We start from the raw sequence: 25,734 nt of genomic DNA on the forward strand, positions 1-25,734 counted from the left end.
TCTCTCTCTCTCTCTCTCTCTCTCTCTCTCTCTCTCTCTCTCTCTCTCATCTGTGCACTCCCTTTATCTATCCTCTCTCACGTCCCAGTCGTATTCGTCTTTGAGTTGTGCAACGCGTCTCCGCGACCGTTTGAAAAACAATCGAGGAATCTCACTGCTCGTTTGCGGAGGCGAGGAGATCGATTCGAACTGCGTCACATGATCGATCGAACGATCTATCGATGTGAAATCTCTTGATCTTCGAAATCTTACCAAGTAATGGATGATTGTTTATTATCCTGATATTTTATGGTATTATGAATTCTGAAATATTGATACGATCAATTTTACTACTTGCTAATACCAATAAAATTGTATTATATGTATGTAACAAGTGTACGCATACGTGTATTCTATTTATAAATATTGTAATAAGCTTGTTATTGTATACAAAAGTTTTGTATATATTATGTGTTTTAAGAATTTAGAAATCAAATGAATTTTTTAACTTGATCGGGAACATGATGTTATTATAAATAATTACATAGGAATAATCGATCGAACATATATCAATTTATCGAATGAATTTTTGAAATAATAATATAACATTAACCCGTATAATTTAATGAATGAATGTCATCGTAGAGTAAAAGCATTTAGTGACATTAAACACCGGCTAAACGTGAATTGTGAAGTCGATGAAATCGAATTCCGGCTTGGCAAATGCGATACTACAATGCCATGACCTCCGAAGTATGCGTTCGGAGTGAAGATAAGCGATCTCTTAGGCTCGATAGATGGTTGAGCGTTAAATATCGTGACTCGTTACGTTATGTTACGAAGTCGAGTGTATATTATTGGTCACGTTTTTCGACCTCGTCGATTGCCTTCCTGTTCGTATGAAACGGAAGTCGCACCTGAAGAGGAAGACTTTAAAGGAAGTCCGGAATGGAATATTAAAATCTTTTTTTGATTTTAACTTTTCCTCTCAGATCTTTTTATATCCACTTTTTTTAATTTTTAAATACATGTAATTGTAAAATTACAATGTATCATTAAATTTACTGTAGTTTCCCATTAAACTTTAATTATGTTAATATTATTTTTTTTCATTATTTACGCTTTAATATTATTTCTATAAAATAACTGATATATTATCTTTTTTTTCTAATATAATATAATAAATAAAATTTTCTAATATAAAATTTTCTAATACAATATAATAATAGAAAAAAAAAATAATATAATAATAAAAATTTCCTTTTCTAAGAAAATGTCATGCGTTAAAGAGTTAATCGATTTAAATGAAAATTTAATTAATACGAAAGGTTAAAATAATATGTCCACTCAAATAAGATCGCGAATATTTTGAAAGGGTCTCGAATTACAATTTTTTGTGAGGAATCCTTACGACATAGTAATCTTCTCTCTTTTCCGGAAGGCAAGTGAAACCTGATACGGTCAAATGCTCACACTAAAGGTGTGCTCCCCGTCGTATTAACTCTTTGAGTGTTAAAAAGGATTTCGTTCGTGGCCGACGTTCTAAAGGGAAGCAAAAAAGAAAGAAAAAAAAAAAGAAAAGAATCCTTTCAAGAAGTAAAAAATATGAAGGGAAAAAAATATATCATTTAATATCCAGTCTTGAGCGATGAAAAATAAGACGATTTCTCCTACAAGTCTCGTGAACGATCGAATGGTCTTTTTATCGAAAAACGACCTCGAGTTCTTTGAAAATACGTAAGGATTCGTCGTCGATCTCGGAGAAGATCAAAGTTAGGAGCAATTTAATCGGCGTATCGAATTCTACGAACGTACGAAATACAGGTAAATTCAGAAGGATCAGCTTCCTGCGTTTTGTTGGTGTAAGGTGGACCAAAAATAAAAAGAAAAAGAAGAAAAACAAGTAGAGAAAAGGAAAAAGGAAATCGTAAAAGTTCCTTCGAGAGGATACCGATGATGGCATCGTCGAAAGGAGCCGATCCTGATGGTTGGAACGAAACGATCGCTTCCTGGAATTCGCGAGCGTGCGAACGGATCGGCGAATACGTTGTCAGAGTCGTTAATGGTGGCCATTAGAGTTCGGAGAGAGATCGTTTACGTTCGTGGACCTTGTTGAACGAGAACCGAGATAAATTCGTCGCTTTTCGACGATTCCAATCTCGTTTCCTTTATCCGTGGGAAGATTTTCAGATGGGGACAAGTCTCACCAACGAATTTCATTAAACATAGCAAAACGACCTCGTTTTGTTTGTACTTTAAATTTGTTTTCCTCAAACAAGCCTTAATGAATAATGAATTGATACAATGAAAACGATAGTTGTTCAATTTGAATCGATTATAAATTTTTTAAATCGTTTAGTACGAACGATTATTGATAAATAACGAATAAGTGTTTTGTTTTCTGCATTATGATTTATAATACCTATCAAAAAAAAAAGAAAGGAAAAAAAAAAGAAAGAATTGTATGAAATCGAAAGAGAGGATAACAATTTCTGGATCGTCTGTCACTGTTAATTATTTTGACGTTTAAATGAAATAAAATAAAGAGAAAAGAGAAGCGTTTCAAATAATTTTAGAACATCCTCGACTTTCTGAGAGAAAGAGAGAGAATTAATAATGCTGAATAAATTATACATTCCCGTATGTCGAACGAAATTAACGAGATGTTCTTGACACGCGTTTAGCTAGTTGTTTTTCTTCTACTTCTCTCCAACGATTCGTCGTCGAACAAAACAAGTATCAGCGAGTTTATGAGATTTTTCAAAAATTACGTCATATTATACAAGAGAAGAAAAAACGAAACAATCGTATTTCGCGTCCTCGAGCGTAACAGAGCTATTTTTAACCAGCTTACGGCTTTAATTCGCGTGCTATTATGTATGCGACCGCTATCGAGGGAATGTTCAACGATGCATTGAATGTTTGTTTGCTTTCCAGGTAATAGAACATTTGCCCATATAATCGTCCTTTGAATCTTTTAAATCAAAAGAAACGAAAAAAGAATAATTTACATTTATATTTCCGATTAACTCGAAACGATAAAAGTAATTAATAAATAACAAATTCAAAAACGTATCTCTTGTGAATAGTATCTATACGTTTTGATCGATTAAAAGTTACAACGAATTCAATATCAATTGATATTTTCAATAATTTCAAAATTAATCGTTGATGTTTATCGAAAATGTTTCTTTTCCTTTTTCACTTATAATTAATAGAACATCCGACGAGCAAAAAGGATACGTTTTTATTAATTTAAAATTACTTAAAGATTTATTAAATATTCGATCGATATTTCTGATAATTCCTATTGTGAAATGGCCATTGAAAAACTCGTTGATTTTCTTACAATTTACAAAATATTCCATAAATCGATGATAATAGATCTTCCATAAATCGTTGTTTAAATCAAGATACATTGATAAATGATAAAATATTTTCTCGATCGTTATTTAAAATCATTCGTATCGATATTTTTTGCGACCTCCATGGTATTATTGTATATAACACCTACTCACTTAAGAATTCATACGTTGCTCTATTTATATTCTCACAATGTTCATTAGAATTTCCTTTAGCGTTCTAGAAAAGGAGGGAAAATTTAAAGACGTCGACTTTGTCGCGTCGCAGTAAAACGGCACGATAAACTCGCGATAAACGGAGGAGAGCGTTTAAATCCACAGCTATCTCTTTCTTTCTCTCACACATATACAGATAGACCGCACATATAAGAAGAGTTGGATCTTCGGTCGTTCAATTCTCCGGCAGTGCCGACGGTAACCGTTGCTGATCTTTCTTTTGAGAACCGTCGGCTTGCAACGAGAGCCAAAGGTCACGATCAAAAGGCATCGGCTGGATTGTGACACGCTTCAAGGACGCTCGTGGTGGCTCGAGCTCTACGAAAGAGAAAGAAAGAGAGAGAGAGAGAAAAAAAGAGAAAGAGAGAAAGAAAGAGAGAAAACGAGCGACGACGAGCTACGTCTTCGTCTTCGACGTCAAAGAGACACGCTGACGGAGTCTCGATCATTATCATCCTTGGGATCATTGTTCCGTAGTACACGTATATATGGATTTACACGTGTATGTACGTATGTATATGCGTGTGCATACGAGCCGATAGCCGCCGGCTGCGACAGGTGTTTCGGTGAAAGTGACAAAATATCGTTCGAACGTCTCGTGACTCTCGTCGATGATGACAGAACGTTTCTTTTCTTTCGTGTCCTGACCTTTAAAATATTTGGATTTTATCATCCCTTGTTTCTCTCTTTCTCTCTTTCTCTCTCTCTCTCTCTCTCTCTCTCTCTCTCTCTCTCTCTCTCTCTCTCTCTCTCTCTCTCTCTCTCTCTCTCTCTCTCTCTCTCTCTTTCTCTGCGTATATAAATGTAGATGCGTACTTGTACATACGTATTTATACACTTTTAAGTACGATATTTTTTTTTTTACTATTATGTAGAAAATTTAATTCTATATAGAATATTTTATTTTATATTACAGTGAATATTAATGAATAATATCCGTTTATCTATTTTTCTCTCCCTATCTTTTTATATCCTTCAATGGTATTTAAAAATTTTCATCCATATAAAAAATTATATATAATATATAATATGTAATATTTTTGTACTTGGTTTAATATCGCTAGGGAGGTGATTATATCTATCTATATTTCTTCTTTTCTTTATCTCTTTCACTGACATTCCTATATTCATACGAGATAAATAGAATTCCTCTGAATGCTGTAAAGATCGAAACGAGAAACGTTCGAGAATGCGACGCAACACAGCAGAGATGCTATATATATATGTATATATATATATATATATATATTGTATATAAAATAAATTCAAGGTAATCGCAGCAGTTCGCGAAAGTGCCCGTGATGAGTTCTCTCATTATGCAATAAACTGTTTCGCTTCTCGGAATTAATTACTCTCCTCTCTTTCGAGGGACGGTGACTCAAATTACAGAGTACTACCGAGCGTTCGACGATTAAACGCAGATCCTGCCAATTAATCTCGATCGATTGAACACAATCTTTCTCTCTCTCTCTCTTTCTCTCATAATCGTGAATTTACTATTATTATTTTTGTAGTTCTCTTATCAGCATTACGACGATTATTTCGTAATATCTATATTTGATCTAATTTTTTTACTACGTATAATCAAATTGATTAGAATTCATTTTAATGATTTATTTATTTAGTATATTTGTAGGAGAGAGAAAGAGAGAGAGAGAGTTGTTAAAATAATCATGTTATATTTCTTATTCGATAAATTACATTTTTGTATGAGTTAATATTAGAAATCGTAATATGATATTTAAGAAAAAAATTGATTATATCTTTTTATGAAACAGTATAATCGTTCGTTTATAAATCGACGAAAATAATACAAATCAAAAGAAAATATTTTTGTACGTACATGTGTACTATTGTACGCATATTCTATCAAATTTTGTTTGGCAAGATTTCAGTTTTAACAAAAATAAAATCCTTTTTATTTTCATGTTAGTCCAGCAAAAGGAGGAGAAAAATCTATTTAAAAATTTTGGAAAAAATAAGCGGGAATATTTGAATCGGATAACTTGTCGTTTCGATAGGCGAGTACGGAGCTCGAACATCTGGCGGCGACATACGGCGCAATCTCTTCGCGCAAATAACATAAATAGACACGAATGATAGAGAGGAGAGGAAAACGAGAGAGAGAGAAAGAGAAAGAGAGAGAGAGAGAGAGAAAGAGAGGAAAAGAGAGAGAGAGAGAGAGAGAGAGAGAGAGAGAGAGAGAGAGAGAGAGAGAGAGAGAGAAAGAGAGGTACACACGCGTCCGACGCAAACGAGGAGGCACGATCGAGCACACGATCGCACGCGTGCCTTCACACGGATAGGGCAGTGCTTTCATTTATTCATAAATCAACAGTGTCTATTTATAGTAGCGCGACGGACAAATAGCGATAGAGTTGCGCACGCGCACGCGCGTGTATCCTTGAATGTGACGAAACTCTTGAGAGCCGGGTAAATCGAAACACGATTCCCAAGTCGAGAAATTCGATTTCAAGGGAGAATCGATAACGCTGGCGCGTGTGTGGCCTCCGTAGATTAATTTCATTTTCTTTTCTTCTTTTTATTTTTTTCTTCTTCTTTGGATTCACCTCCATTTAGTTCATTAAAATTGTTATTACTTGACGGACGTATAAAGTTTGTAATTTTTTCTAAGAAATTATTAAGAAGTAATAAACTTAAACCATACCATTCGTGTAATAACTTTTATAATATTGGGATTAATATTTGGAATAATATTATTCTCAATGATTGTTATGTAAAAACGTGGTTATGTAAAACGTAAGGTGAAATGTAATATTTTTATATACAAATGTAAAATATTTTTATCCTTTTTTGTATAAATTAATTCGTACAATATACAATTATATATTATTTATACAATACATTATACGGATCTTCGAATTAATATTATTAAATTCAAAATTATTATAGTTATTCAATCTAAATATTAATATAAAGAGGACTAGAGAAATAATATTTACATACTATTATCATAATAAAATTCTTACCTTTAACTATAAAAGTATAATATCAGTTAATATTCTTCAAAAAATAATAATAAAACTTAGTATTAAAATTTAAAATATGCAAACGATATTTTTATTTCAACTTTTATAATTAATATTTTAATTTGAAGTTGTTAAAAAAGTATATATTATAAATTCAATTTTTTATGGTCTAGGATAAAATTACGAAATTACGATCTTGATTTTTTATATTCATTAAATCGTTTCGTTTATTTCGAGCAATGAAAGAATTCCTTTTCATATAGATAACCATTATTCGCTACAAAGTACGATTAAATTCGTTGAAATTCATATGAGTAGCGAGCATTCAATTATTGTTTTTTTCTTGGTATGCGACATTGCGGTCAGAATTAAATAGAATAAACAACGATTTATTATTACAAGGATTACTGAATCACAGTGAAACATTTGTAATTAACAATGTTAAGAAGCAATGTGCCCTTCTATTACCTCGGCGTTACTAACATGGTATCGTTACGTAAGAAGAGTTTTGTTCTCTTCATTAGCCGATCAACGCATGAACTTGATCCTGGTTGCGTGCAACAAGTGAAAGAGCAATTTGATCGTCGATAAACACGATAAATTTCACGTGAAAACTAATAATCAATAACAACTAATCAGCATGAATGAAGAGATATTGTTAATAGATCGAAAATCTTTGAATAAAAAAGAAAAAGGAAAAAAACGAGAGCTGAAAAGAAATTAATTAAAAGTTGATTAATTTCATTGCTATCTAAAAATATTTAAATTTCGTAGGAAACAAAAAAAAAGAAAAAAAAAAATATTCAAAAAAAAAAAAAAAGAAAGTTTATGAGTTATTAACTACTAAATAAAAAACTCTAAAGAAACATTTGTAAAAGAAGAAAAAGAAGAAAAGAAAATAATATGGTGATTCGAATTTATAAAGAAAACGATTGAAAGATCTATCACATTTATATACGAGAGTAATCATAGATAGAGTCGAGTGTTTTTCCATTGAGACCAAAATAGTTTTAACAGGCAAATTCTAGCAGTTGATGTTGTAGTTGTTGCCGGTTCGAAGTACGAGACTGGATTCTTACGAGAAGAACGTGGACTCGAGATCCTCCAACTTCCTCTTTCTTTCTCGTTCTTCTATGAGCGTGCATGGTTAACAAGTAGAAGAAGGAGAGAGGGAATTACAGAGTAGCATGGGAACGCGTTGCTGCTCTTGGTTCGTTGCTGTTGGTACGACGCTACTGCTTGATGGTGTTCGTTGTTACTGTTGCTGCTGACCTGTTCCTTTCTTTCTTCCTTTCTTCCTTCTTTCCTTCCTTCCTTCCTTCCTTCCTTCCTTCCTTCCTTCCTTCCTGCCTTCTTCTTTCTTTCCTTTGCCTTGTCGCTCGGCCAAGCAATAGCCCGGACTATATTTAGCTTCGCGATAAACACTAGCAGTTAGCAAGCTACGCTGCACCACCATTGCTGCTACGCCTCATAAACTTGCACTGATATTCTATCCATTGAATATGCTCGAACTATGATCAGTTTGTAGCCTTATAGTTAATTTCAATATAAGTTTATGCGTGAGGAAAATATTTAAATCACATTCAATATCAAAACCTTCATATTTTTTTATTAATTTAATGTAATATAAAATTCTTGAAAATAAAAATTTACTAGTTTCTTGAAAATAAAGAATATAAACCTAAGATATCCAATTGTAGGTTTTGTCGTTCAAAATATTAATGATTATTAACGTTATTATATAGATTAAGTATCCTAATGATACGAGATTTTACGACGATCGAATCCTTTAAAAAAAATTGTAAAATATAGTTAGAAATATATTTCTCAAGTTATTAATCTGTTTATTAATTTAAAAATCATTTCGGTGATCGTCAGGAAAGATCAAGAAGGTAGGTAGAGCTACGATAAAACGGTATCGCCACGTGCTACTAATTTTTTCAACTGACTGCATTCGAAAACCTGGCGCAGCTCGCGCGATAAGTCTTTTACCGTATGCGGACGGTGCAATAAATGTAAGAAATTAATGACTCGCCGATACCGTTGAACGAACCCGAGGCTACGTACATACACGACTACTCGCAACATTCCCAATTTGGAATGTCCTCGTCTCTAAGTCTATCGTCTTAGAACGGATATCTTCTTTTTTCTACAGAATAAAGATTTTCTCTCTGTCCATTAACCATCGTGAACTCGTTCCGCCTCGGGTATCCAATCTCTCTCTCTTTCTCTCTCTTTCTCTCTTTCTCTCCTCTCTCTCTTTTGCTTTAACATCTCGATCCTAACGGGAAATTTCTAATTTATCCAATTTGCTAAGTCCCCTTAACGGATATGAATCAATCGTAGGAATCCATTGAATCCCATAGAACTTTTAACGATCATAATATGATTGAAAATGGAAAGATTGTGATCCTAATCGAAGAAACATTCGCATAGGAGGGAATTCCTAAAAACTTTATGTTTAAAACATTTATCATTTTCAATATCTTTTCCAAGAACGATTTAGACAGTTTGTAAGTTAATTTAAGTTTAAATTTAAATTTGCTTTAGCAAAATTTTTCAATGGAAATTATAAAAAATAAGATTAAGAAGACAACTTTATTACTATATTTTTATCAATAACAAAAAGAATTGTATTTAACCTACAATAATTATTCGATAAGATCTTTACATTGATATTAGTGATTCTAATCTCGTAATATAAACAATAATAGATTTGTATTATATTTTTCATTATGTATGTCTCTATACATTTCATTAACTCATAATTTGCATTTTATAAGTTTGATCGTTTCCTTTTTTTCAAATGATCTACATCTTTCGTTTCTTATTTGCTTTTACACTTATATGTATTATTAATTATCACTTATACTCAGCAATAAAAATTAAAATATATAAAAGAATAAAAAGAAAAATAAGAAAAGAAAATAAAACGGGACTCCTCCTTGCATATTTTTATTTGCAATTCGTTAATAGGTACGTATTAGAATTAAAGGATTTATTGATCGGATCAATGTGTAATTCGTCTACTCCATGTTCGTTCCTTTCTCGATTCAGTCAGTCGATTCGAAGCGAGAGAGCGTGTGTTTTCTGACTAAGCAATACTTTTGGCTAAATATAGTTGGCGATAAAAGCAGCCACTTGGACATGTGCTCGACTGATAACGGACACCCGCTATAATACGGTTGCCGTAATACCGTTCGCACCGCGTCGTAATGCCGTTTGATTTATGCGCCGTTCGCACCGTTATTGTATCCGTGAACATAGGAACGATCGATAGATCGATCGATCGATCTATCTATCGTTACCTTAGCTACTCCATTTTAACGCCACGTACGTAAGTATCTACGTTGAATGATTTTTTTCTTACGTTTCTTTTTCTCTGGAAACGAGCGTACTTTCACCGAATCGACGTCAATCGAATCCATTCGATTTAAGGCCTCGATAATATGATCGCGCGTGAGCTCAATATTTAAAGTAAAGTTTATTATATGTTTACCAAGCAATACAAAATTGCGATTGGCTCGTTTCGAGAAACGATCGAGGGCATTTATTTATACGAGAAACGATTCTTTTAAACGATTTTCATTTAACTAAAGTAGTTATACACACACACACGCGCATACATTTTGATTTGTTCGTGTAGTTTGAAAGTTATAAAAAATATAATTAAAATCCTTGATCGTGTTCGTTTATTTTTCTTGGAATTGTATGAGAAAGTTAAAATGGTTTTCGAGGATCCACGTGCCATAGTTTATACGTTGTGTAATCTCTTTGATTCATCAAGATAGAATAACGAAAGCTTAGGAAAGTTTGAGGAAGATGAAGAAGAGAAGAATTTTCATTTTCTTGGTAATACGATCGATAGAGGAATATTTATCGTTCGACGATCGTCAAAGTTTAATTTTCTTACTGTTTCTCTCTTTCTTTTTTACTCTTTAAGAAATGTAAACGATGGAAATATCTGTTTGAGATCGATAACGATACGAAGTCTATAATGTAAAGAATCGCATTCTTCGTCGATAAGCTTGAAAAATCTTAAGGATTGTATGCAAGTTTAAAGATCGAGAAACACGCGATTTGAGACTAGAAAAAAAAAAGTGAGAATATTTTATGTCGAAGCTTCGGAATTCGATCGATTCGACGTCACGTTGCATGTATCGAAGTAAATTCTAATTCACTCGATATAGATACATAGATAACATTTTTTTTATATATATTTCTTTTTCCTTCTGAAATTTCAAATAACATATAAGTCATCGACGAACACGGAAGCAAGAAATCGTAGAATGACGTAGTAAAAGGTGACCTTGCACCGATTCTCCGATGGATGACGATCCTCGCATCTCAGCCCAACCCGAGTTCTCATTAAAATTCAAAAAAAAGTCATTTCCATATAGCGTTGTCGGTGAACGGCTCAATCATAGAGAAAACCACGGAAGGTGGAGCAATACCGGCGTTGCTTATTAATCATCCATATTGCATTGAAAATTCGCGGTCAAGAATTCTTCCTTGGAAAAACGTTTATCTCAAAGCTATGTCATAATAATATGTAATACTTTGAAATTATTGACATTTCAATAGTAATTAATTTTTTTAAATTATATATAAAAATAGAATTACAATATATCAATGTAACAATTTAGTTTTTTTTTTAAATTTCGTAAAAAGAAAAAATAATAAAAGAAATTATGATAATGTTATTTTTGCTTTAATATTTATTAAAAAGTAAATATATTTATAAGTGTAAGAACTGTGTTGTGTAATGTGTGATGATAACAACAGCAATAACAACAACGTGCTAAATAAATTAAACGGCCCTTTAAATTTCTTGAAATCTTGGCGAATGGAGCAACGTCTTTGTCTACGTGTTGATCGTAAAACGAGGGAAGAACATCGCCTTTGCCCGGTCATACATTCTTGTTGAACGAATGAATACGCGTCGCTACATCGGGACCATAATTGGTGCCGACCAATTAAGGATTAATTAAGTGTATTTTAGTCTGAAACCAGCCGCGTCGTCGTCACTTAAGGCGGCACCCACATTAAGCGGACACATAAGAGTGAGAGTGAGTGAGAGTGAGTGAGAGAAAGAGAGAGAAAGAGAGAGAGAGAGATAACGGATAACTTTATTATTACTATTACTATTACTATTATTATTATTATTATTATTTATTTATTACTATTATTACGTTTAGAGAGATGAATAAAAGTATTGCATCAGAATACTAAATAAAAATCTGAACGGAGATAAAAATAAAAAAATGATTGAAAAATAAATTTGATTGATGATAAGATGAAATAGATAATTAAAAGATTTATTATTGATTTCGTAATTTTGAGGAGTAATTAATAATAGAATTGAGTGAGATAAATTGTTTTTCGATGTGTCGTAACAAGCGCTAAATTCGATTCGGTCGAATAAACCAAATTAAAAATGTTTTTGTTCGGATCAACAATTTTCTTCTCGAATGGAGATGATAAGAAAGCGTAAAATAAGACGAGGAATATGAACGACTAGAAATGATTATTTTGAAATTACAATATCTCGAGTTACTATCTTAGAGAGAAGAAAGATGAACGTGAATTAAGTCGAAAGATACGATAAAGTTCGTGCGCAGCTTCGTGTTTACGCAAGAGTCAACTTTAACAAGCATCTTCCTTTTATGAATCGATATTAATTAACTCATATCGTTGTGCAATATCGAGATAAACGTTTGCTCGTTCTCTCGATTGAGATTGAAAGAGAAAGAGAGATAATAAAAGAATTTAGAAATTTGAAAAGGAAAAAAAAAACAAATTAAAATAAAAGGAAATTTAAATAATTCTTTCAGAATCGATGCTTCTTTCTGTTTTTTATTTTTTTTATTTCCACTTCTATTTATTTTTCCTTCCTACCTCTATCTCTCTCTCTCTTTCTCTCTCTCTCTCTCTCTCTCTCTCTCTCTCTCTCTCTCTCTTTCTGTTTCTTTTCCTCTGTTATTTATACTGATCGATCATTCGTCGTATCTATAAATAAATGTAACAATAATCGACGAGACGACAAGCCTTTTTCTTCTCGTACTCATAACGAAGATGACTCAAATGTCAGTATCGTCTATTTTTAATTATCGATGATTTCATCAGACTTTGGTCGATTCCGCAGTGTTTTTAATTTTAATCTTAAAGAACTTCCTACGATCTTAGTTTCTATTTCATACTTTATTTACGATTTTCTTATTCCTTTTGAAAAATTCATTATCGTTTTATTTTATGTAGTCGAGTTAGCGAGTTACCTAAAAGCTTTGAATAGAAAAAAAGAAATTATTTTATTTGTTCCTTTTCCTTTTATCTTTTACGATCAAACGTATGTAACACAATTGAAATTATTTCACGGTTTCTCTAAAAATAGTTTTCCCATCCAACCACAGTGAATACGACACACAGAAATACGTGTCTTCTTCAAAGTGAACGAAATCGCTTCACACAAAACCGGTACGTATGAGTTTTCCCACGTTCTATTCGTTCTTTCATACTCGATTCTATAAATAAAATTTAGCTGTGTGTGAACACAGAGGAGAGACAGGAACCCTCCATCTGTTTTCTTTTTTCGTTTCTCTTTTTCTCTCTCTCTCCCTCTCTCCCTCCTTCCCTTCCTCACTGTCTCTCTCTCTCTTTTTATTTTTTTCTCACTTTTTGTTTCTCTCTACTCCAATTACAATGAATGGATTCTCCCTTGAACGAGATTCTTTCGATTCAAGGCCTTCGATTCTACTTGGCTTCGCACTAAAATATTAATCGTATAAATCGGATAATGTTATGTAAAAATCGACTGACCTACTTTATTCAACAAATGTCTCTTTTTCACTCTTTCTCTCTCTTTCTTTTTCTTTTTTTTTGTTTCTCAATGCAACTGGATCGATTATCAAAAAGAAAAGAAGAAAAAAGAGAAACAAAAAAGTAACAAAAAGAAAACAAAAAAAAAGAAAGAATAGATACAAATTTATATTTAGAGAGGAAGAGAGGAGGAAAGAGAGAGAGAGAGAGAAAGAGAATTCATTTCGATCCCTTTATAGATGATAATATTTTCTTACTCTCGACGAAAGCTGCCAATTAACGAGCACTCTTTTCCCGCGACATAATTATACACTCGGTCGCGAATTAACGATAATGCGCCGGCCGAATCGGATCGATTCTCGAAAAACCGGTATTCTTACGCTTCTCATGAACGTCTGTCCGCACTACTTACTTAAAGATAGCACCTACTACTACTACATCGTTGCCATCAACCAAAAACGTCTAAACGTGATTCCACTTTTCTCAATGACATTTGATATGTTTCTATGATCGATCGATTCCTTATATAGAATATAAGATTTCAGAGTAGATTCTGTAGATCGAGTTCTAAAAAAAGAAAAAAGAAAAAAACAAGAACAAAAAACGAAACAAAAAGAAACAGGAAAAAATAAATGCTTTTTTTATAATCAGATTACAGATGCAACGATTACTTAAACGTTCATTCGTCCTTTAATTCCGATATTCATCTGACGACGAGATCAATTTTTTTTTCACGTAGAGAAAAAAGAGAAAAGAAAAAGTAAGAACATAAAAAGAAAAAGAAAAAAGAAAAATCTACTCGTACTTAAATTCTACTTATATGTCAAGGCGTGATCAAGCAAATGTTTTTACGATTCTTAAAATTTATATTCGTATAGGACTAGAAAGAAGAATTAATTAATTTTCAAGATTAAAGACACGTGGATCGTTTAGATCTTCGTACGAATAAGTTCTACTTTGTTTTTGGATATGAGAAGAGAAATAATGAAGGATCGGTCCAGGACGTGGAGTCTGGGACAACGTCGGGCTAATATACCAGGCCAGACCAGGTAAGAGTCTACACGAGTAGTGCGTGGGGCATCAACAGGCTCGGCTATAAATAGACCGCGAAGGTCAGCAGAATCAGCAGTTTTCATGCAAATGCCCCCGTCGATAGAATAATATCGTTTCTTTCGAGTCGAGCACTGATCGTTCGTCTCTGTGTAACTTATCAGAATCTCGTTCCATTTCATCCTTATCTTTCATTCTTTCAAGCTCGAATTTTAACAAAAGAATTTAATTTGATGAGTTCTCACTTTCTCAATGATACAAAATTTTTCTTTTTTTTTTTTTGTAGAAAAGGATGGAGTATTTGTTAAATATTATCAATTTTTTATTTTTTTTTTTTACATAAAGAAGGAGATAAAAAATTATATCTTTTAATAAGATATTATATACTATTCATCAAAGTTAATTAATATAGAAATGATTAATTATTCAAATAAATTAATATTTATCTACTTTAAATAAATATTGTCAAGAGAGTGGTGATTAGTAAGACATACGTAAATGCAATTCATAAATATGCATCGGTGTTACGTCAATTTTGTTAATAAAAAAAAAAAAAAAAAGAAAAGAAAGAAAGAAAGAAAGAAAAAAGAAAAATAGAAAGAAGGATAAATTATTTGTGATAAGACGTTTCCTAAGAAAATAGTTATAAATCAAACAAGAACATAGGTTATCCATAAATAATTATCATTACATATTAATAGAAAAATAACGATTCATCGTCATCTCTGTTATATATGACGCACATGTATGTAGATACGTAGATACCATTAAAATGATCCAGTGATCCTGAATTTCGTTCGCAACGTGTATACAACAATTTACAGAGAATCGAATAGAGCGGTAGCTTTAATAATGCCTCGAATATCCGCTTCGAAGTCCACGTAATGTAAGCAGGATCAACAGGTGGTTGCACGAAGGAAGGTAGGTAGAGAGATACATATGTAGGTGTCATATACGTGTGACTCTCTTACATGCATATCAAAAGAGGAAGAGAGAGAAAGAGAGAAAGAAAGAAAGAGAGAGACGAAAGGAGTACCAGCGAGTTGCATTATCGAAAGTTCCCACTGACTTTCCGTGGTATTTGTGCGTGTTACGAGCTTCGCTTCGGCACATAGGTGGGCATTACAAGCTCAACGTCCACCTACACATATGTACCTAAATGGGTACTCGGACGTGTACAGGGTGGTCCACGCAATCTCGAGTCGCCTTCGTCTTTCGAGAGCCTTCGATCTCTCTCTATCTCTCTTCTCTCTCTTCTCTCTCTCTCTCTCTCTCTCTCTCTCTCTCTCTCTCTCTCTCTCTTTCTCGCTCTTCCTCTCGTTCTTGGTAAACCCGGATGACGCAGAGACGTGCAAGCATGAGCGCATTTTAAGCGCTCTCTTTATGATCTCGACGTACTTTCTCTGCGATCATCGAAAATAGCTGTGTGTGAGTCGAGGATGTCGCCGATACGAAATATATCCACTTATCGTACTTGTACACTCGATTGGTACGTATCTTTTTTTATCTTTTTGCAAACAACAACGAACAAGATATTTTCTTTTCGCCAGTAATCATTTTATTTTTTACATTGTTATTATTAGTATTAGTATTATTATTCTCTCTCTCTCTCTCTCTCTCTCTCTCTCTCTCTCTCTCTCTCTCTCTCTCTCTCTCTCTCTCTCTCTCTCTCTCTCTCTCTCTCTCTCTCTCTCTCTCTCTCTCTCTGTCTTTATGCAAATAATAACGATAAATTCTTTTCATGGTAGTAGTATTATTATTTTTTTATTATTATAGTATTATTATAATTGAAGATAATAAATAATCGTTCGAATTATTCTAAATTATTTGACTTTAAATGATTGAGGATCGATCGAGAAAAGAGGTCGATATCGAGAGAAATCGAGAGTACGATCTGTCTTCGTTTCACTTTTGCAAAAATAAAAAGGTAAGAAAAAAAAAAGAAAAGAAAAATAATGCATACGTTAAAAAGAGAGACGCGTGGCGCCATAAGATCGAAGTCGACGCGCTCGAGACGAGTCGGGAAGAGTCGCCGTTAAAGGAATCCGACAAATTTGCTCGACGGTACTCACTGCCGGCAAGTATAACGAGTGAAACTAGGTGAAAGTAAGTAGCTCTTTGCGGGAGAGAAGGGCCTATCGCGGCGACGTACACGCGTTGTACTCACGGCCCGTTTGTCGATCCATCCTTTTCAATGATCATCTTTACGTATTCAAATATGAAAGAAGAAAAAAAAAAAGAAAAAAATTTCGGAATTTTACACTGTGAGGATACGAGAAAAATTCGTTTCACTTGGTATTAAAATATTATTAAATATTATTTAAAAAAAGAGGAAAGAAACCAACTTTAAAAATAAGTCAATTAATTAATGAAACATTTTATTAATTAGTCCTCAATTTTTCAATGATTTTTTTTGAATGATCGATATAATATCGAATGATGGGAAATAGTTTGTTAATTTTTTAAGGCTCTGATGAGTTTCCTTAAATCAATGAATATCAATAATTTCTATAAAATTTGTATAGCGATTTCGATTGTTTTTCTTTTTAATTCAATCCAGCGTGGTTATTAAAAGAGCGAAATTATTGAAGTGAAGTTTAAGAAAGAGAGAAATCGATAGTCGATAGATAATCATGGAAAACGACTTTCAACTTTGGAGGGAGTCTGGAACCTTCGCCGATCAGCTTTTCCACGCCACGTTTCATGGGGGACCTTTGCCACCAACGAAGTCGCCACGACTTTCACGAAAAGCGTATAAAGGTTCTGAGGAACGCGGTCGTCCGATTGGTTCGATGACTGGCAACGAGACAACATTCGATTTCTCGATGCTTGATCGAGCGCGAACGTCGTCCTTGTAAAAAATATTGAAAAATATTTTCGCGTATATTCCTGTTTTACCATATTTAGTAATCCTAATGAAATATATCTTAATTAAAAAAGAACTGTTTCGTTTATTTTTCCTTTGAAATAAGTCTTAATGACACGTTTGGAATAAATGTTAAAAGTATTGATCATAAGCAGCATGATCAGACACGATCATTTAAAATTTACATAAGCATTGAAATTATTCGATTATGTTTTTCAAATCGATGTACGCTTGATTCATTTAACATTATATATATACATAAATCTTTTTTTTAAACGTTGTAGATTTTTTTTTTTTCTATATATATTATGATCTTCATAATCTTAAACGAAAGTGAAAAACAATAGATTTTAATCCAAATATGGGATAGATTGAGAAGATTCTAATTATTGAATTCTTATCCGATTAAATCCAGTCTTGATTTGAATTGAATTGAACAAAAACAAAATAAATATGATTACGCGTTATGAATCAAAATAATAATACCATCAATGAATCGAATCTAAATGAATACAATTACGCGTTACTTGATGTAAACAAAATTACGTTAGGAAACGCTAAAGGTTAAACGCAAAGTTAAAGCTAAAAGGTCTATCATTGAAATTCATTCTATTATAACCTTAAGCAATGACTGACACGGTAAACAAAACAAAAAAAAACCAACAGTATAGAAGAAACGAATGTATAGAAATAACATTGGTATGCGACGATTTACACTATACATTTGTCGAAATATTTTTCAATATTAATGAATTACAAATAACAAATAAAATTTAAAATAGTCACCTTAATTTTAATCGCCTAAGTAAAAAGATCAAACGAACAGATCGTACAAAAAAAAAAAAAACAACAAAGAAGAAAAAGAAAATAGAAAAAAGTGAAAAAGAATGGCGACGTCAAAGATATAATCACACGTCGAAATAAAAAATAGACAACGTGTACGTATGTGTGCGTGCATTTCGTACGTATTAGTAACTAATTCGAGCCATAAGATCGGTATTACTGGAATGTCGTCAAGTACATACAAGCTGGCAGGGTTCGCCCGTCGCGTTTATCGCGGTTATCGAAGCTAATCGCGCGAGCTTTGCATATTTCGAAGTTCAACGACCTTGTGCGTGCCGATCGATCGTCGATAAAATTATCGATAAAGATCGGATGCGATAATAAAACGTTTACCATTCCAGTCCGGTCTTCGACCGCCTTCGAATTAAATCGATTTTATCTCGAATATCACGATCGATTTTTCCGTCGAATTTTATTATATTACCTACTTAAGAATACACGCACGAGCATACACATACACACACGTGCGTAGAAAAAGAGAGAGAGAAAGAGAAGTGTGCGCGCGTATATAAAAGAAACAGATTTCACGTAATCAAGAGTGACGGCTCGATTAAATGCACATTACGAGATTTAGTAGAAAGAATGAGAAAAATCTAATAGATAGACGCTTATCTAATCGCTTTGCGTCCGTTTCGTACAATACTCTAAGTTCTTAACGATCTACGCAAATATAAATACGTATACGTACATATGATACGTATATATTACATGACCCATATTAAATCAAAGGAAAAGTTTTATGTCTGCTTAGGACACAGTTATTTATAAAAGAACGTAAGTCATTTCATCGTCGAAGTTTACAAGTTTAAGAACTTTCATCAATATAAAAAAAGTAGTTGATATTAATCAAAATGATATTGTTAATCAAATATTAAAAAGCAATTATATCAATTTATTATTTCTTTTTATTTGAAAAAAAAAGGAAACAAAAAATGAACGAAACTTTTCGGTAGATCTAATATGTTTTATACGTATGCATGTATATGTAATACATATATATTGCAGGTAAAAGGATGCATTGGATGCATCAGTTATATAAATATATTATTTCCTTCTACTTAAAAAGAATGAATAAAATTTTTCGATAGATCTAATATATATGTGTGTATATATAGTATCTATTTATATATGAATATATATATATGTATGTGTGTGTGTGTGTGTGTGTGTGTGTGTGCATGGATATATATGTGATATATATTACAGGTAAAAGGATGCATCGGAACACGTGGATGTGAGCACACGTTTGCACGCGAGAGGGTAAACATAACCCGTAATTATATCGTCGCGCCGCGGGTGTTCAGTTTGTCGAAGAATACCCTCGTCTAGTTCGTCTTTGACAAGACACGGCACGACAGCTTTCGAGCGAGCGAGAGAATCCACGTACTTTCTCACGCTCCCACCAAATTAATCCTCCTGTCTGCGATCCTTTTTCGACGATCCTGCATCCTTCATTCGCGTGATTAGAAGCTTTTACGTTCTCTCTTTCGTATAAAAATATTCGCGAAAGAGGAATTTTATGATGATGTTTATATTCAAATACCGGCTTATTTAATATTTCATTAGGGTTTTGTTTCGTTTTATTTTTTTATTTTATTTCTTTTATTTTTGTATTTTTTATTTCTTTTTACGGAAATGTTTATAAAGACATTAAGATTAATGTGTGTTATTTTTTAATTTCGGCTCGTCGATATTTTGCTGAGTTGTCTCTTTTATGAAAAATGTTCACGTAAATGTACGATGATTAATAACTAGTCTGAACTTGATGTGCATACGTGTGTGTATACGTTCGTCTATGTGTATTGTGTTTGCCTATGTTCTTTTTTACGGACACTTTCATGGAAATATTCGAAGATTAATCTATTAAAGTGAGTTTCTTTTATTATCTACTTATTCATTTTTTCTTTTCCGTTTTTTTTCTTTTTTTTTTTAAATGAATCATAATAAATACTTACGTAGCTGATCATAGGTATATTTCGTGACTGAGCGACTATGGCCTCGACGTAGCAAGAGCCTTCGGGTCCGAAGAAGGCCGCGACCCCCTCGCAGATCATGTCGATCATCGCTTTCGTAGCTTCCACGGTCTCTCCCCTTGTATCGCTCCAACGCATCTTCAGTCTAACGTTTGGCAAGATGTTAGGGTCGTTGTTGATCTGGAAAAAATATGCGGATATTTAGAGATTGTAATGGATACTTTAGAATCGTTCCAAAAGAACGAAGTATCGATCTTTTCGATCTGTTAAATAATTGGAAACAATTCGCGAGACGTTTGGATCGAAGAAAATGTTAAAAATGTTTTCCATAACGATATTCTCTTATTTTCTTTCTTTCCTTCTCTCTTCCTTTCGTCCTCCCTCTCTTCCTCTCTTCTCTTTCTCTATTTCTTGTATACAATTTCAGCACTCGGTATATCCGGCTCCCGTATAAATATCACTCGCTTGGTTATTATGCAAATCTGAATTCCAGCAAACAATACTTTTCCAAGTAGTCACTACGCCGGCGTGCCAATTTACATGCTTGCCAATGCGAGTTGAAATTATAACCGTCGGTACCGTTGAAAAGTTCGCACGTGCAATAAATCCTTCTAGACTACCCTCCTCCTCTTCCTTCTCCTTCTCTCTCTTTCTCTTTCTTTTTTTCTTTCTTTCTTTCTTTCGTGTCTCCTTCCGCGGATTCGTGAGTTTACCTTTGAACGGTGCACAGAAGCCATTATGCGAGTAGCTACTTTGCGTTCTCGCATGCCTCCTACGCGAATAAAGAAGAGCGAGAGAAAGAGAGAAAAAAAAGGAGAAAGAACGAGATATTGCGAGTTGCACCCTCGTTGCAACGAATTTATACTCGTGACACGAGTTTCGGGAACACCGCCAAAAAATTCAGCGAACCGTACTACGTTATTTGTTGTTTGTTTCTCGAACAAGGATTACTAAAGATTTTTCATTTTTTATTGGAATGTTTTAACGTGTTCCTTATTAAATATTAATGTTAAAATATCCTTGGGAAAAGACAAGCTTTGGCTATAATTTATTGTTTAGTAATTAAATACATGTATATGTATTGTAAGACGAAAGAGAAAGAATAATGCATTTTGTTTTATTTATCTTATGTTATCAATGAAATTATGTATTTATCTTTTTTTTTTCGAACTTGCTATCATAAATTTATCAAATTTAATATCACGTGAAACTTTTTATATAATTTTTGAAAAATACATTCTTTCTTTGCGATTAAATGTACATCGATCGATAAATAACGCATTAAAATGGAGCTACATATTTTCTCCGATCCTCGATCTGAATGATTTCATTCGCGGATTTCTGAAAGTATTTAATTATTACTCTTTCCGGATGCAATGAATAATTTTAACGCTACATATAAGGAATGGAAAGAAAGTATACATGTAGAAGGACATATGCAATTTTATCAATCGGTTACTTTTCGAATGGACGAAGGGCGTCCAGTTTTGAAAGGTAACGCGAAACGAAATGTCGAATTTCAAGGACGATGAAAGCTATTTTACAACATATTCATTCTATTCTGCTAAATCATAAAAAAAAGAAACCCTTCCCCTGCTCTCTCAAAAAAAAAAGAAGAAAAAAAATAAATAAGCCGATAGAAAAAAATAATATAAAAATACGAACGATCGCTCCAACGATTTCTTTCCTTCCATTTCTAATGTCGATCAATTGACAAATGACGCCTCGAACGATCTCACGATCTTTATCATCGATTTTACGCACGTGACTGCTCTCTCTTGGATCGATACGTTCCATTTACCGATCTCACTCTATCTCCCACGTATGCTCCAGTTTACGCGGTAAATTCCGCACTTTTTTTCATTCACTCGACGCAATGACGAGGATAAACCGTACAAGGTGCACCTGCACGCTGGTAGAAACGCGTTCTCGCGACCACCAACCACGAGAACGCTTATTACGATATGGTAGGTATATGACGGATAAAGGCCGCGTTATAAGTCGCCCAAGTAAGTGTCGTTCTGCTTACGGCAGCAACGCCAGGAGTCGACATTGCGATCGCGATGCTTACTCTTGCGTGACATATCGAGGTGTATAAATAAACGGCCGCGAGTCGTTTCCTGCGCGCCTTTCCTGCGCGCCTTTCCTGCGAACTCCGAAGAACTCCGAGTCATTCTTTTTAAAGTTTTCAATTGTCGACATTTATGTGTCAGCGAAATTTTTCCTTCCGGATCGACGATAATCGAAGATGGTTATATAACGGTTTAATATAAATATTCAACGAAGAGTATTTACGAAAGATCGAGAATGATCGTATTAATTATTTTGCGATCGTAGGAATTGATTTTGCTCGAATAAAGTTTCTATTATTTTCTAAAATATATCTATACGAAGTGTATTATATGATTTGAATTATCTCGATAATTTAATTTTTTTAGAAATTCTTTTTTACAAGAATTTAATCGAGAACTATATAGTTTTACATATGTTATAATGTATATTAAATTGTACTAAACGTTGATTAAATTATATTAAACATTTGCAAACTACGTGCATTTAAAAGTTAACAAGAATGGATAATAATCGTTCGTCCTACTTTTCTCTTTCTCACGTACTTTTCCAATTAATTAATAACTTAACACAGAAAATATTGCAATTAATTCTTTTTTCTTCCTCTTTTAATCGAAATTCTCGAATTTCAAGATCTCACGGATTTCAGGTTGAGTTCGAGGCAAATTTTTAAATGAAATTCACGAATTTTCGAGGATCTCACGAATTTCGAATTGAGATCGAAGCAAGGGAAGGAAAAAGAGAGAGAAACAAAATGAAGTACAGAAAACGGAAAAAAAAACCAAAAACAAAAAGGAAAGAACCGTAGATAAGATGTTTCTCTCGACACGAAGGGAGAGAAAGAAAGGCCAAGGTGCGAAAGAACGAAAGAACGAACGAACGAGATCGAGCTCTTTGAAATTAATAAGAAAAATCGATAGTCGAATACACCGCGATGATCTCGAGCCGCGAAATGGGGTGGATACGGTTCGCGGCTGGTAATTACTGGCGGATGGCCGATTAATCTTTGACATAACGGCGTTTTATTTTCGCGCCAGGGTGGTGGCTACAGCTCGGACCGCGATACGATCGGTTCATTTCGGGCATTCCCAGCTCGTAACTTCTCCTTCTGTTTCTCTCTCTCTCTCTTTCTCTGTCTCCTTTTTACGTGCATACAAACATACACACATAGAGATACATACTCACAATCATGTATCACATGAATAAGAAGGAAAAAGAGAGAAAGAGGAAAGACAAACGGATGCATACCGCAGCTTGCAAAGAGATCTTCTCGGAGTCGAGTTTGGGATAAAACGAGTGGGAGGAGGGGGAGAACGAAAGAAGGAAGAAAAAAAGGAAAAAGAAAAAAAAGACGAAGGAAAAAGAAGGAAGAGGCGTTCTCGATCGCGAACGAATTCTTCTCACGGTTGGCCGTGAGTGCAGTTTCGTTGGTGCTCGCGTGGGCGGACCGGCAAATAATGCCAGTCTTGTATTTTTAAACCCAAGCGACGAAGGAGTCTCTCTCTCTCTTTTCTCTCTCTTTTCTCTCTCTCTCTCTCTCTCTCTCTCTCTCTCTCTCTCCTTCTTTCTTTTCTTTCGCGAAGAGAAACTAAAAGAAGAAAGTAAGAAAAAGAGAGAGAAAGATGTGGAATCGGTCGAGTTACTTTACTCCTGCTGTTGCTGCTGTTCCTTTCAGAAGAAGAAGAAAGACAGAGTGTGTGCGTGTGTGTGTGTGTGCGTGTGTGTGTGAGAGAGAGAGAGTATTACTACCTTTCTCCTCTTCCCACTCTGATTCGGCGAACGAGACGGCGAAAACGATCTCACGGTCACCGCGAATGCACCGATCTCCTCGAATGAATTATCGAACCTCCTGGAGCCCACCGTCGAGCCCACCACACATCGGTACTACGTGCTGCTCTTTCGAACGATCGAAAAGAACATTTGACCGGTCCGATATATCGAAAAGAAAGAGAGTTTGCTTCGATCTTTTTGGCAAATTCGATTCATATACTTGTTTCACATTTATACGTTATTTATGAGTTATTTTATATAACTACTCAATTTTAGATAGAGATTATTCTAATCTCTTACTAAATCTTAAATACTTGTAACCGAGATTACAACGTATTAATATTTATAATATAGTTCGTCATTAAATTTCTTTAAAAAAGAAGAAAAAAGTTAAAAAAAAATTGATAACAAAATACCAACAACAAAAATAATAAAACATGTGATAAGGGTTAATAGGAGATTAAATGTTTCAAATATCGTATGCGATTTGTGTGAAAAGTCCCTCAACAAATTCATTGGAAATAAAACGATGAAATAAAAAAAAAAAAAAAAAGAAAGAAAAGAGAAGAGAAGAGAAGAGAAAAGAAAGAAAAACAATTGATCAACTGGATAAATTTCTAAAATAATTCAGTCAAAATAGAAAGAAAAGAAACAAAGTTACCTCGTCGAGTGCCATAGACAAAGCACCAGAAATGGCGAGTCCCTGTCGATCCTTGAGGCCACCCTTGATAGCTGTGAGGTATCCGATCGTTAGATTATGTGACTTGTTCAGCGGCATTTTCGTTTGGGAGGCAGAGCTAATGATGTTTCTATCGATGGCATTCCTATCGAAGGCCTGCTTCGAGGATCCGTCGGATTGTGAGGAAGAAGGGGAGTAGGAAGTATAACTTGTCCTTCTTTGCCATTCGAGTGTAGACGATGGTTCGGCCAAGCCAAGGACCAAAGGGCTGCTTGCCAACAACAGAAGAACGAAAAGACTTTTTCTCGAAGATAATAAATGTCCTCTTTGGAAATCTCTTCTTCGTCCACCTGCACGTTGACGTTCCTGTTGACGATGATGATTACGATGATAATAATAATAATGATAATGATGATGATAATGATGAGGATGATGTTGCTCTTCTTGCTGCTGCTGCTGTTGCTGTTGTTGTTGCTGTTGTTGCTGTTGTTGTTGTTGTTGTTGTTGTTGTTGTTGCTGCTGTTCGTCCTGGTGACATGAACAAGATCGAGGATGTTGTCGATGACGTTGATGTCGGTGTTGTTGTTGATGTTGGGAGATTCGGTGCAGCCGATGGGGCACCTGATGCTGGCGACGGGGAGGCCTGCGGCGGCTCGGCTGTATTAGCGGGCCAGGGCGCATGGCCGCCGCCGCCACCGGTCAGCAGCGCCTCCCTCCCGCTCACCTGCCAAAAGAAAAATCGACCCGCTCCTCAAATATCTCCTCTGACCTTTTTATCATCTATGCAGGACACATATTAATTTATTGGATAATAAGACCTAACATCTTTTTTTCCCCCGTTATATGAATGAACAGAAATGATTCATTTTATACGAATTTTGAATTTATCAATGGTATTAATTCATCGATAAAATTTATCACGATTTCGCAAAGTTGTGTCGAATAGTGTTATTATTATATATGACGCGTTGATTCTAATAGATTTTTATTTCAATTCGATTTTTTGAAGTAATATCTATTAGGTGAAGTTTTTAAGAAATTTTCGTCAGTGATATGTTTCTTATAAATTATTCTTATTCGTAATATCTATAATATCTACAAGATCTACAAGGATCCTTCA

The 25,734-nt window shown here is 34.1% G+C and overlaps 1 protein-coding gene across 6 annotated transcripts in view; it reads right to left on the reverse strand.

The window, feature by feature from the left end:
• Positions 1-25,734, reverse strand: part of LOC122632125 (receptor-type guanylate cyclase Gyc76C-like) — a 74,098-nt gene that overhangs the window by 9,344 nt on the left and 39,020 nt on the right. For 3 of the 6 annotated variants that reach the window (XM_043818665.1, XM_043818635.1, XM_043818655.1), the window contains 2 exons: positions 24,597-25,338; positions 20,078-20,275 (listed from right to left, as the gene is read on the reverse strand). In XM_043818665.1, coding sequence (XP_043674600.1) covers positions 20,078-20,275; positions 24,597-25,295 — 897 coding nt within the window. In that variant the 5' untranslated portion in view covers positions 25,296-25,338. Of the gene's footprint in view, positions 1-20,077; positions 20,276-24,596; positions 25,362-25,734 lie in introns of all 6 variants that reach the window. The other 3 variants (XM_043818674.1, XM_043818645.1, XM_043818676.1) reach the window with 3 other exon arrangements.

The sequence above is a fragment of the Vespula pensylvanica genome, chromosome 1 (assembly GCF_014466175.1).
Source record: "Vespula pensylvanica isolate Volc-1 chromosome 1, ASM1446617v1, whole genome shotgun sequence".
NCBI lineage: Eukaryota > Metazoa > Arthropoda > Insecta > Hymenoptera > Vespidae > Vespula > Vespula pensylvanica.